The sequence below is a fragment of the Gossypium arboreum genome, chromosome 9 (genome assembly GCF_025698485.1).
Source record: "Gossypium arboreum isolate Shixiya-1 chromosome 9, ASM2569848v2, whole genome shotgun sequence".
Taxonomy (NCBI): Eukaryota; Viridiplantae; Streptophyta; class Magnoliopsida; order Malvales; family Malvaceae; genus Gossypium; species Gossypium arboreum.
The window spans coordinates 65,577,368-65,591,799 of record NC_069078.1 but is presented as its reverse complement, the minus strand read 5'-3'; the positions used below and the strand labels follow the sequence as shown (position 1 = coordinate 65,591,799).

General features: G+C 34.8%; 1 protein-coding gene across 1 annotated transcript; it reads left to right on the top strand.

Annotated features, from left to right (window-relative positions):
- The first annotated feature begins 208 nt into the window (after positions 1–208).
- LOC108456937 (nuclear pore complex protein NUP107) lies at positions 209–13,830 on the top strand. Its single transcript, XM_017755694.2, has 24 exons — positions 209–683; positions 1,311–1,690; positions 2,258–2,327; positions 2,793–2,908; positions 3,163–3,194; positions 3,331–3,456; positions 3,989–4,147; positions 4,425–4,517; positions 4,607–4,774; positions 5,103–5,201; positions 5,361–5,596; positions 5,698–5,755; positions 6,210–6,298; positions 7,403–7,531; positions 8,352–8,474; positions 9,446–9,544; positions 9,635–9,823; positions 10,004–10,175; positions 10,272–10,428; positions 10,538–10,740; positions 11,899–12,040; positions 12,273–12,433; positions 12,878–12,994; positions 13,418–13,830. The coding sequence occupies exons 1-24, from the start codon at positions 604–606 to the stop codon at positions 13,484–13,486; spliced, it is 3,267 nt and encodes a 1,088-aa protein (XP_017611183.1). The 5' UTR covers positions 209–603; the 3' UTR covers positions 13,487–13,830.
- Positions 13,831–14,432: the final 602 nt, after the last annotated feature.

Sequence of the window (14,432 nt, the reverse complement as noted above, 5' to 3'; positions counted from 1 at the left end):
ATATTTTGGAATAAAGAGTTAGACTGATTAACTCATGAATCAGACAATTAAACTAATTGAATTAATTTTCTCTATTTTTAAATATATATTTTTATTTTAATTTATTTAATTGAAGTAGTTAAATTGATTAGATTGAAAACCACATATTGACCTGAATAGTCATATATATTTAATATTTAATTTAGCCTGTTTTTTTTAAGTTCTGCAACTGGATAGATCCATTAGGCACTAAAACATAAAATTTTTCAAATGGAGGATGAAAACGAAAAGATTTACAAATTGAGCGAGCCTTTTTTGTATTTTAACATTTTAATCTTAAACCCTTAAATTTTTTTCCCGAGGTTTTGAAGTTGAACAGATTCCGCACTCAAATTACAGCTTCTTCATTAGTGTTATTTTTTTTTTGTTAACCCCCACCCCCAAAAAAAAAAAAAAATTCCATTGTACTGCCGACGCTTCTTTCGATTTGAAAACCATCTATTGAAGTTAAACAAAACGCCCCCATTGTAAAAAAAAAGCTCAAATCCATTGAAGTTTCAGTGTTTCTTTTGATTTGAAAACTATCTTTTGAAGTTGAAGTACGCCCCCATTGTAAAACCCATTATGGACGTCGACATGGAAACGTCTCCCAGCTACTTTGACCCCCAAGATCACTCCGCTAGGGAAAAGTTTCGTCGTTATGGGTAACATTTGAAGAATCCTTTGTTTTTACATTAATATATCTTTAATTTTTGATTGTTTTGGGTTTTCTGGCTGTTATTTTAGAGGTTTTTTTTTTAAAATTTTTGGGAATTGTGTGAATTGTTAGAAATTGATTGATTCGAGCTTATTCCCTAAAACAAACTTCTGAGAGTAATGTGTTAAGTTTGTTTGATGGTGGTTTTTGTTCGTTTTTTAATCTTTAGGAGTTGGGTTTTGAGTTTGATTGGCATGTAATGGGTTATTTATCTATTTATTCGAACTTTGGATTAAAGACTTGAGAAGTGGAAAAGAGACTGAAGATGTTTAGTATCACACTGTTTCAGATTGTTCTTTACATTGTTGAATATGAATTATGTTACTTGGGCTCGAGTTTGAGTGTGAGTGTCGGATATGGATATGTGTCTAACACGGGTATGCTTAAATTTAAGTTTTAAAGGGTTTTCATGTACTTAGAGGGTCATATTCTACTACATATGTCCAGATATGTGTTGGACATGGGTACTCAATGAGAAACAAATAGTGGGAACAGCATAGAATATGAATATGGGTATTGCTCCTTCTTTTTAATTCTTACTTTGTGTGGATAATGTAATATGGGCTACCTGCAGGAAAAGATACTCAAATTCTAGCATATCTCCACGGCAAGAAAGTGGCATTTCGAAGTTCAACGAAGCTAAGTTGTTGTACGAGGGACAGATTATCCACAGCCCTACTAATGCAGCACTTCTTCTTGAAAACATCAAACAAGAGGCTGAGAGCTTTGATACTGATTATTTTGAAGAAACACCTGCAATGGAGCGGTTGGCTTCTAAGAGGAGGCCATCAAGTGATGGTCATAGAACGGCAGAGATTGATAATGGTGTTGATTCAATCCGCAGATTAGGAAGTCATGCACTAAAAGCTTCTAAGATCGAGGATGATTTATTGGCAGATAATGGAGACGCGACCTTCGCTTCGTTTGCATCTCTACTTGATTCTGCTTTTCATGGTGCTTGAAGTACTATCACTTATATTATATGCTACAGCTAAAAGTTGAAACTATTTAACTCACTTCTCTTGTTTCAACCAAACACGATGTTACTGTGATGATTGTTTTTGATTATTATGTCTTGGGATTTGTGGAGAATCCTCGATTCAGTTCAGCTATACTAATTTCTAGGAGTTAAGAAACTGATAATTTGCATACTATTAGCCTTGAATGTGTTAATGCGAGATTGATTGAAGGTCATTACTGTATGCATATCAATGAATAAAGTTTTACTTGTAAGAATAGAAATATACAAACTCATGAAAACAGAATTAAAGCACTGGGTTAATGATGTGCGTATTGTTATGTGCATCGATTGTAGATCGACTGATCAATATGTATATATTTCTATATTGGAGAACTAATATTTGGTTGCAATCATAGAAAAGGAAGCTAGTGGCCAGCTGGTGTGGTATTGGGAATATCATACGTTGCCTGTAATTTAGAATTATATTGTTTTTCATTCTTGTTCTCTTGAAATGGCTTCTCCATTCAAGCTACTTATGTTCACAACTTCATATTTTTCAGGCGTAATGCCAATTCCTGACCTGATTTTACAATTTGAGAGAATATGCCGGAATGTTTCAGAGTCAATTAGGTTTGTCTTATACTAATTATATTTATAAGTTGCATAGGTGTATCCTTCAATATGTAGACACTTGTACATGAAATACTATGGATATGCTTATAATTTCAAATTCCTTTCTGTTTGATCTTCTTTTCTGATACGGATTATGTCTTGATTTTGAGCATCTTACAATGCCATATGCCTTTAGCATTGTTCTTTTTTCTGCCTCCATCCCCTCTTTTTTCAGAAAGAACGAAGATCCAATGGCACTGATTTAATGTGCTTTACTTATGCATTATTGAGTCTTTTTTATGAGTCAAGGAAGCCAAGATGGGCATTTTTCACTTAAAATTATGAATTAGAGACAGGTTTCTGAATGTTTCTCTCTCTCTCTCTATATATATAATAGAGAGCAATTTGTTCGTTTTCTTTTTAAATTAGGTAACATCAATTTCTTGGGTGGCCTTTTAATTCCCTCTTGGTTATTGTGCACAGATATGAATCCAACGTACGCCATAGGGTTGTCGAGGATAAATTGAGGAGGCAGAAGGCTCAACTTCTGCTTGATGAGGCTGCTACATGGTCTCTCCTGTGGTATCTTTATGGAAAAGGAAATAAATCGCTAACCTTCAAAATATTTTGGCAAAAACTGATATCTTAGAGCAAAGAGTGTTTTAATTCTGAAGCTTTCCAAGTTATCCTGCATCTTTTTTTTCAGATCACACTTCTTGCAGTGCTTGCATTATCTTTGGCAATATACTTTTTTTTTTTTTTTTTAGTTTTCTTTGTTCTACTGGCTTTAAACTTCATCCTTGAGCTTCGGATGTTTGATGAAAGTTGATGACAGTTTCCATTGTTCTTGCAGTGACTGATGAACCTCCTGAAGAGCTCATTCTGGTATATTTTTTCCTTTCCAATATTTTGCCCTTAGTACCGAGTCTTTTGCTGCAACTGGATGCTAGTATTCCTTTTGACTACCTTCTAATTTAAGTTGAAATGCTTTACCCTTATTTGAATCTATCTATTTTGATAGTCCCCTTCAACATCACATATAGAGGCTTGCCAATTTGTTGCGAATGATCACACAGCACAATTATGCCTCCGCATTGTTCAATGGCTAGAAGAATTGGCTTCTAAAGCGCTAGATCTGGAGAACAAGGTGATCGATTTTGTTGACTACTTTATCATTTTTGTTTGATTCATTATACTGTTTGACGAAGAAGCAGTTAGTGGCATGCCCATACATGTTATGACTTCTTGGAAAAGCGAAGCTTTCGGTCTTTCACTATTCTCCTCCCTTCACTATCTTCTCCTGTTTCTTTTCAGTTGCACTTTTAGTAAGGAGATCTGCTAAATAAGGTGAATAGTAGCATCTAAAAAGAAAAGATTCATAGTATAACATGTTTAACTTTGTATGCTTCAACCATTCAAACTATGAGTTTGTTTGGCATCTGTTTTGCGGTCACATGCTTGATTGGACATCTGATGTTTGATAAGGTGTCATATCTGTAGTAAGTGCTTCTATAACAGCTTAGTTGTGGACAGGAAAACTTGATTCTCAGTTTCTTTGGCTAAAGCATGCATATTTTTAGTAATTTTTTTATGGTTAATTTTTGCTTTAAGGAAGCTTCATAAAAGTATCCTATATCATTAGATTTTTTTTGACATTAGTGTTTATTATTTTTCTGCAGGTGCGAGGATCTCATGTTGGTACCTATCTTCCCAACTCTGGAATTTGGTACCATACTCAGAGGTTTCTCAAAAAGGGTGCCTCTGCTGCTAACACTATTCACCACTTAGATTTTGATGCTCCAACACGGGAACATGCCCATCAGCTGCCTGACGATAAAGTACTCTCCATGAAATTGTTTTAAAAATTCTAATGACTTCCTTTATTATTTGTTATTTGCTTTTATCTCCCAATATGATATTTGCAGTATTAGTCAGAGGGATAGGGTGCAAAAGTACCCTTCTAATATAGAGAGGGCGAGAGGGAGAATTCTTATGTGTATATGTGAGAATGACATATCTGTATCGTTTTTTTACCATCATGATCGAATTTCCTTTAGGAGTTTGTGATAGAGGTATAACAATATAAAATATATACTGACAATTTTTCCTTGACAGAAACAAGATGAGTCTCTACTTGAGGATGTCTGGACTCTGTTAAGGGCTGGAAGACTGGAAGAGGCATGTGAGCTTTGCCGGTCTGCTGGACAGGTATTCAGAACTTGACAACGTCAATGAGAATACAGATTAACTTGGTTGTGTTTTTTGCGTGCTGTCTGATAAATAGCTTAATTTTGCAGCCATGGAGATCTGCAACTATTTGCCCATTCGGAGGGTTAGACCTATTTCCTTCTACTGAAGCCCTAATGAAGAATGGAAAAAATAGAAGCCTGCAAGCTATTGAACTTGAGAGTGGCATTGGTCATCAGTGGCGCCTTTGGAAATGGGCTTCCTATTGTGCATCAGAGGTTAATATAACAACCATCTTATCTGATGATTCTATTACCACTTCGATTTTGGAGTTGGACATGTTTAATACCTAATTGGCTATTTCATTGGTTGAGTTTATCCTTGCAAGTTTTAACCTTTTGGGTTTTATCTGTATTCTCGTCAGGAGAAGAATAGTATTTGTCATGGTTTTCGGATCTTGGTGCTTTTGAAAGTCTTCCATTTCTCTCTCTCTCTCTCTTAAATGCAAGGATAGTGGTTAATGCATGAGGTCCACTGTATTATGTGGAGTTAATGGAGTATTTCCTCTCTCTTTCCCTAACATTTTCTGCCCTTTCTTTTTCATAGAGGATTTTTGAGCAAAATGGTGGGAAATATGAAATAGCTGTATATGCTGCCCAATGTAGCAATTTAAAGCGCATGCTTCCGATCTGTACGGACTGGGAGGTATGCTTTTCTGAATAGATAAACATCTTAGGAGGCATTTCAAATGCTAATATGTTCTTTTTACTGATGCTTTATGTTATATATATAATACCCTTGTGAAATGCTCATAATAACTTCACCAAAGATCAAGTCATTAAAATCTGATGTCTGTGTCTGCAGACTGCCTGTTGGGCAATGGCCAAATCATGGCTTGAAATTCAGGTAGATCTAGAATTAGCTCGTTCACAACCTGGCAGGATGGAACAATTAAAAAGCTATGGAGATGGTATTGATGGAAGTCCAGGAGGAATTGATGGTACCTCGCAGCCTTCACCTGGACCTGAAAGTTGGCCATTGCAAGTTTTGAACCAGCAACCACGAGACCTTTCCGCTCTTCTTCAGAAACTTCATTCAGGGTATCTTTATAATGTGTCCCCCCTTCCTAATACTAAGTTATCCGTTGTCATACTGGTGAATTTGTTATATCCTTTCTTTGTCTTTTGTTCCCATGATTTAGTGAAATGGTGCATGAAGCAGTAACTCGGGGATGCAAGGAACAGCAACGTCAAATTGAGGTTTCTGTCAAGTAGACTTTGCATACTTTGTTTTACTCTGATTCTGTTTGCATAAATATAGATCATAATGCTACAATCTTTAACAGTCATTCTGGCCTACCAAAAGAAAAAGAAAAAAATAAAGGGTGGTGGTGGGGGATTAATTAACTAAAACAGAAACTAGCTGTTATAGATGAACTGAAAATTCAAAAGCTCACTCTTCAGGCACTTGGAGAAATTGGGGTGTACTCCTTACTTTTTACCTCATTGAACCGCTACATAGGCTTCACCAGTTTCACTTCCTGGATTGAAGTGACATACAGGGAGATAAATTTTGTTTCTTAGAGCATTGGCAATTCATTCTAGATACATGTACATTGAAAGTGATTTGTTAGATCTTGTTTCCTTTATTAATGGATTCCATTAAAGTCAATAAACTTTTTGGTGGCTTCTCTAACCACACATTGCTTGGCAGATGAATCTAATGTTAGGGAATATACCACTTCTCCTTGAGCTTATATGGTCGTGGATAGCACCTTCAGAAGATGATCAAAACATCTCCAGGTAGTACTTCTTGAAAGCCACATCAACCAGTATCTAATAAAGGGTCCGGTTAAGGCTGCCTATAGGCACCGGTTAAAGATTATTCTATTCCCATTTTTGGAAAGTCTTTTTTGCCTTTGATACATTTCTTTTACTGAAATCGAACATTGTCAAGGGTGCCAGGCGCACTTGAGGCACTAGGACCTCTATATAGCCTGAGGTGCAAAAAAAGTGCTCGCCCGAGTAAACCAAGGTGCAAGCATATAGATATATATGTAAAATGTAGATAAAATCATATGTAACTAATACATACAATTAATAAGTATTAATGGCATCGTAAAAGAAAGATAAATTTTAATATTGTTCAATTTATAAATTCAAAACATTGTTCAATAGTTTTAAGTTTAATAATTTACTTAATGCATTGTAAAATAAAACACCATAAGAACAAAACTAAATATCATCGTCAGACATTAGCTCTAAATTTCCTTCATCTTCTCTTGAACAGTTTTAACTTTTAAGAGTTAACTAGGTTTTTATATAATAAAATTAGGTCAATAATTAATTAAAAAATCATTTATTATATTTTTCTTTTAAAAGTTAAAAAAAAAAAACAAAAACAGGAGAACAGAATGGCTCTTTAGTGAGGTGCTTTTTTATTTTTTATTATTTTTTGCGCCTGGTTTTTCAACAAAGGCTCCTGAAAAGCATGCCAGGCGCTTGCCTGATTGAAGTAGCCTTGCCCTGAGGTGGCTGAGGCGGTAATGGCCATTTACACTGCACCGTAGTACCTAGGCTCTCGCCGTGACATCACTGCTGAATCAAGAAAAAAACATAATGCATTTGATTAAGCTTTTCTTTCTAGAAATATTACATTAGCCAGTTTTACTAGGCTTTGGTTAACATTTTCCCATTTAACAATATAGAAGCAATTGCGATTGGAAGTAGCCAGCTCTATTTGTTTATTCCTATTTAAGTAAGCTCTTCTAAATGAGCTTTTCAACAAGGGTTGCAGGGCTGCTATTTTTATTGGTATTATGGTGCAGGAGAAGGTAAAATCAATGGGATTTATTCTCAGTTGTATTGGAACATTCTTTCTTATACGTGCATCTTAATTTCTTCCAGGCCTCGTGATCCTCAGATGATTCGGTTCGGTGCGCATGTAGTGCTTGTTCTTAGATATCTACTTGCTGAAGAAATTAAAGATACCTTCAGGGAAAAGCTTATGACTGTTGGTGATCGTATTCTTCACATGTGAGTAATTTCCAAATTCTTGTTTTATTGTATCTCTCATTGTAATGGTGTGGAGTGATTTCAACAGATAGTCATTCTGACTCTGAAATATGCAGGCATCAATTTATTCTGCATATGTTATGCTAGTTTTAGTGGATTTTTCTCATTTGTGCATTATGTTGAGACATCATGATTCAGATAAGCAAGTTGAATCTCTTAAGTGCTTGGCCTAGTTCTTCCGCACATGAAAAATGTTGGAAGTCTATGAAACCTATGCGAAAAGCATGTATGTTAACTAAAACAACATGGAATTAAGAACATATAATCTGAATTGATTGGAAACTGTGACCTTCAGTTGATGAAATTTTTTATTTGAGGAAGGAATAGAAGTTGTGAACACATAAGTTCAGTTGATAAAAATTTTGATGTAAGAAAGGCATATAAAGGTTGTGAAGACATCAAGCTATGAAGTGGGTCCTTTTCTTACCCACGTTTGTTTAAGCACCCAAATATTGATATTTACCAAAAAGCTTCAATTAACACTTTTCTTTACATGGAGTTCATATATTTTTCCAATAAAAAGATCCTTTTTTTGGGTAATAATAAAGCAGAAGGAGCTATCTAACATGTTCTAGTTGATTTTATTCTCTTGGGAGAATTTGTTATTGAGCATGACTCTAGTATAGGCATTATATCTCTCATAATAGCTTGTTCCTTTAGGTTGTAAATTATGTTGAATAAGTCCTGCAATATGTGTTCTATAAGAGAGAAAGCACCTTCAATTTATGGATAGGTTCACTTAGTTTGCTTTGTATGCTGGATTGGAAAATCAAAATTTCAGGTATTCATTGTTTCTATTTTCAAAGCATCATGAAGAATTGGTTGGCATTTATGCTTCTCAGCTTGCAAGTCATCGTTGCATTGACCTCTTTGTGCACATGATGGAGCTTAGGCTTAATAGCAGGTAATAGCTATATGTCGTTTTCTATCTGTTTTTCCTCTGCTGTTCTTCATTACTGAGATGGGCTACGTTTTATCATTGGGTGCTTTTAATTGCCAGGTTGTTTTGCCCTCATGGAGATCAGTGACTTGCATATTTGTTTTTTCTATAATCCATGTTAATCAACAACGAAGCATCATAACTATACTTTTTTGAGCTGCTATTCTAGAATTATGCATATTATTTAATCCGTGGAAGATAAAAGAAAGTGTTTTAGAACTTGTTGCATCTTATAAGGTGTTAGAATTATGCATATTGTATTAATCTGTGGAAGGGAAAAGAAAGTATTTTAGAACTTGTTGCATCTGAAGTTCTTATAATGTGTCTGGTGGGGCTATGTTTTGTTGCGTGACCACAGTCTAAAAAGTGTGAATGAGAAGAGATATTTGAGGGTAATTAAGTTGTCAAAAGTAAGGTGGGGATGGGGGTGATAGGGTTTGAACCTGTCTGCTGTCTTTATTTTTCTATGCCATGTAGCCCAAAAAAAATAAAGGAAAGACAGGCAGAATCACTGTCTGCTGTCTTCATTTCTATGTCCCCCTTTTTTTTTTCTTTTTTTTTTTCTCTGATACAATATTAAGGGTGGGGGAAGGGGGTTGATAGGGTTTGAATCTGTGTCAAATGGGTGTACGGAAAGAGTTTTAGCCACCGCTTTGTACAAGTCAAAACATATATCCATGTTTCTTGTCTCTTTTGTGTTTCCGCTTTATTTTGCTTTAGTATGGACCCACTGGCTCATGATTTAAATATTTAGAAACCGTACTTTCTGTCATTTATTGTTGATCTTAGTTTGAGTCTTTGAGATATCACTAAGATGATCTCAAAATGAAATGGAAAAACAGAGTTATCTTTTTAAGATATTGCAAAATTATCTGTACAATTCTTTCTCCATTTATCTCTGCTCACCACTGTTTTGTTTCTTCCCTCGGCAACAGTGTACATGTCAAATATAAAATCTTCCTTTCTGCCATGGAGTATTTACCATTTTCTCAAGGGGATGATTCGAAAGGAAGCTTTGAAGAAATTATTGAGAGGTATTCCTGTGTTTTCTGTAGCCTATATACTTGGCAGTTATGATCCATTGATTTCAATTAAAGTTGGAATGCTTTGTCATGATAACACAGGCTTTTGTCACGATCACGAGAAACCAAAGCTGGAAAATTTGATGAAACATCTGACGTTGTGGAGCAACATAGGCTTCAGAGTCTTCAAAAAGCTTTGGTTGTCCAATGGCTCTGCTTCACACCTCCCTCCACAATTACCGATGTTAAAGATATTAGTGCCAAACTTCTTATGCGAGCATTAATACACAGGTATTTCTTTCCTTATTATCATTGGAGATTAATTTTGGTTTTTTTTCCCTATTGTACCATTTATAAATTTTAGTTCAACTGTGAAAGCAATTTATGCATTACCCAAATCATATCAATTCTAGTTTAATCTGATTTGAAGGGTTCTCTATCAGGCATTTAACCATCATTTCTTTCCTATAGCAATATATTATTTAGGGAGTTTGCTCTGATTTCTATGTGGAGAGTCCCAGCAATGCCAATAGGTGCACATGAATTGCTTAGTTTTCTTGCTGAGCCTTTGAAGCAGCTTTCTGAAACTCCTGATACTTTTGAGGATTTTGTTTCTGAGAATCTGAAAGAGTTTCAAGACTGGGTATGCTTTTACTTTCATACATGCATAAATTATTGGCATTGGTAGATTATTCTTTACTTTCTTCTATATGCTTATCCTAATTTTCATTTTAAATAGAGTGAATACTACTCCTGTGATGCAACGTATCGCAACTGGCTCAAAATTGAATTAGCGAATGCAGAAGTTTCTCCCGACGAACTTTCGGTAGAGGAAAAACAAAGAGCAATAATGGCAGCCAAAGAGACGTTGGATTTATCTTTTTTATTGCTACTGAGTAAGGCAATTTGGTAGCTTTGCTTCCATGGAGTGTGGATGTTTTCTATTTGTCTTTTGTCTCACCATATTGGTGCCTTTACGGTTTATGATCTTAATGCTTATAACAGGGGAAAGAAACCCATGGCTTATTTCTTGGGTGGAACATATTAGTGAATCGATGGAACCTCTATTTCTTGAATTGCATTCTACTGCAATGCTCCGCCTGCCTTCTGGTGAATCCATGTGTCCAGACGCTACTGTTTGTGCTGCATTAATGAGTGCACTTTACTCTTCTGCAACTGAGGAAGTTGTCTCAGAAAGACAGTTAACAGTATGCTTTTCTATCTTGTTATCCATTAAATGATTTTGTTGTCCATGTGAAGATATTAAATTGTTGGTCTCATGCTACAGTTTTTTTGCAATTCCAAGACCTGAATGATCTAGCTGTTTATAAGAATTTGAGCTATATTTTCATCATGTTGAACAATTAAATTCCTAGATATGCATCTCTCCAAAAGGAAGCCTCTGAATTTGGATATGTCAAAGCTATATTCTAGATGTCAACTCCTCTTAATCCTTGTGGTAATTTGTTATGGGCTGAACCTGTGTTAGGAAGGGCCATTAATTTCAATTCTAATTAAGGATTAGGTTGCAACATTATTTCTTTATTGTGACTGTATTTCAGTTAATTTATTTCCTTTCTAGAACTGGTTTCCTATTTATGTATGTAATATGACTGGTCATATAAAGCAGCATATAGATTAATAAACCCTAAGCAAAATTTCTAAAAAAAACCCCAAAGAGATCTGGGTCTCTCTCTTATTAGTCCTAAGGGTAGACAATTAACTTCAACTTCCCCATCATCACCCTGGATTTGATCCTTTTCTTGTGTTCATTACATAAATTGCATATAGATTCTACAAGAGATGGGATGATATCTTCAAATGAGGTAATGCTTCTCAAAATCCTTGAGAGAGTATAGGTGACAGTAGGTTTGCTTGTGAGGTTGAGTGAGGAAAATGGTCCTTCTAGTTCTATGTATTGGAAAGGAATAGCAACTCATGAACTGTGGTCTGATAGGCTATTTTACTTGAACTTGGGTTTGAGTGTTAGATATGGACATGTATCTAAATCCGGATATGGGTATCTTCAATCATTTTCTAAGTTTTTTCATGTAATAGTTATATTGCCTTATCTGTCTGAAAATGTGTTGAACTTGAGTACTTGAAGATGGGTGGCACCAAGGTGGGGGTTGTACTCCCAATGGTAAAATTGTTGTATGGTTTCTCTAGAAATTTTAAGTTTATAAACTAATACAATGGTAAAATTGCATTTTGGCTCCCCAAAATTTATAATTTAATTCTCTCCCCCACCAAAGAAAATTTTCTGGCTTCACCTCTGCTTAGAGAAAAGTGAAGAGTGGGAGCAATATTGCTGATAGGAACCATTCTTAGTAGATAACTAATGATCTTAGTTTTTTATGGGGCAGGTAAATGTTGCCATTTCTTCAAAAGACAGCTACAGCATTGAGGTAATGTTGCGCTGCTTGGCAGTGGAGGGTGATGGAATTGGTCCACACATCCTCAATGATGGTGGCCTTCTCAGTGCTGTTATGGCAGCTGGCTTCAAAGGTAAGTAAATAAGAAGATGCCGATCTACGATGCATGTCCATAGTTGCAGACTCTCATAATTTCTTCATGCATGTTATGCATTCATGGTACAGTTACATGCATGAAACTAATTCTTTTTGTGTCTTGTATGTTATCGTAATTAGTCAAAGGCGGAAACATGCCATGTCAATTAGCGAGGAACATGATCTGCATGATAAATTTCAGCAGTGTTGATTGAATTTGTTAAATGCAGGTGAGCTTGCGAGATTTCAAGCAGGAGTTACATTGGAGATATCCCGATTAGATGCTTGGTTTTCAAGCAAAGATGGTTCCTTGGAAGGGCCTGCAACGTATATTGTGCAGGGCCTCTGTCGTAGGTGTTGTATTCCAGAAGTCATTCTCCGATGCATGCAGGTAAACTTTCTTATGGAGTGAGGCCCTATATTAAATATAGGCACCATCTTTTAACAACAGAAAAAGTGTCTTGTCGCTGTTTTGTCCGTTGCACATGGCTGCATTCAATTTTTCTTTGATGTTTATCCTTTTGGAAGATTGAAATCCCATGCCCGTGCCCTTCATGTACTTATGGAAACTGTTTTCATTTTCTTGGTCCAGCTGTGCTTCCCTGTTTTCTTTTTTAGTTTGTCACCGTTATTTTGCAAAAATTAAGAGAAATGAGGTCTAGAAACAAGGAACAAAAATTTACGTCATTGTGGAATTCTTATTTTACAAATTCAATCCAAGCAATGACAAGAAATGAGTGAAAAAGACAGCAGCTGTGGTGGAATTGCATTATTTCATAACTTTTACCTTTTCAATAGATTTGTTCTTACTTACCATATCTCAACTCCTTGGCAGGTTTCTGTTTCACTCATGGAGTCAGGTAATCCTTTTGAAAGCCATGACCAGTTGATTGAGCTAGTCTCGAGTTCGGAGACAGGGTTCATCAATCTCTTCAGTCAGCAACAATTGCAGGTAAGTGGATATCTTTTTATCGGTTAAGTGGTAAAAGAGGCTCATATTGTTCATTCCTTATATCCTATGTTACTCGGACTTGGACTTAGTGCAAGTATTGGATATGAGCATGTGATATACATGGGTATGCATTGGACACCGGTACTAAAAGAAAAATGAAGAGTCAGACTAACATAGTCTCTATCTATTGTAGACATAAAGGCTAAATTTAGGTTTTTTTTACATTATAATGGACCTTAAAAGGTATACCATAACCTCTAAAAAGAAAATTAATATGTTACTATGAGAATGTTGATGAATTCTTCAATTTTGCTATTATTTTGATGATATAAATGCGGTATAAAATGATTTCTTCATTGTTCAAACTTTTTGTTGCGGACTATCAGAATTTCATTCAAACAACTTGTTTTGTCTTATGAGCAGGAATTTTTATTGTTCGAGAGGGAGTATTCCATATGCAAAATGGAGCTTCAAGAGGAGCCTTCCTCGTGATTTTAGCCAGCTGGGGATGAAATTCAGGTTATATGTCATTGTACTTTATGCGGCATCTCCCTCCCATCCTTCACCACAGTTTTTACTTGTTAAGGGGAAAAACAGAATTAAATGTTGTAAATTAGATTAACATGAAATGGTATTTTGCCTGGATTAGCTGGATCTTCATTACTTGATAATTTGAGGTTCTAAACACACTTAAACTTGATTTTTTTTTCCCTGTATTTGAGAAATCTTTGAATATCATCGTACCAATGTCTGGATATGCAATGAAGAGTCGACATAACGAGTATGTATCATGACTTGGATCTTTAACAAAATTTAAAGTTGCAAGTAGAGAAAAACAGTAGATGTTTTCCATATGCATGGAACAATCATTTGTCATTAGTAATTTATCGTAAAGGAGTTTATACTAAGATGGTCAATATTTTGTAGCAGTGGATGCATTGTTTTTATATTTGAATTGATACTTATTGGTATTATTTATTTCCGTCTATAGTTTCGGGATTTATAAATATTTTTAAGAGATATTTAATATATTTATAAATATCAAATAGGTAAGCTAAATAAATTTTAAATATTAAATATTCATTAATTATATAAAATACTTCATACATTTAAAAATAAGGATAATTTAAATCATCCTGTAATTGACTACCTAGATTTATTTTTGCAAGTCACATCTTATATTTTATGCTTATTGGGGCACAGGTTTTAACTAATAGTAAATAGCTTAAATAAAGAAATTGTTAAGATAGAATTTGATATTTTTATCGTCATTTTCATTTTTTTGTTCACATTAATTTATTAAAGTATGATTGATCATGATATCTGAAAATCTTAAAATTTTAATATATTTTAGATTTTTTGTAGTTTTGAAATTTATATAATTTTGTAAAAGTGAAATGATATATATATTACATTTAAATCAATTCAAGTTCAATAA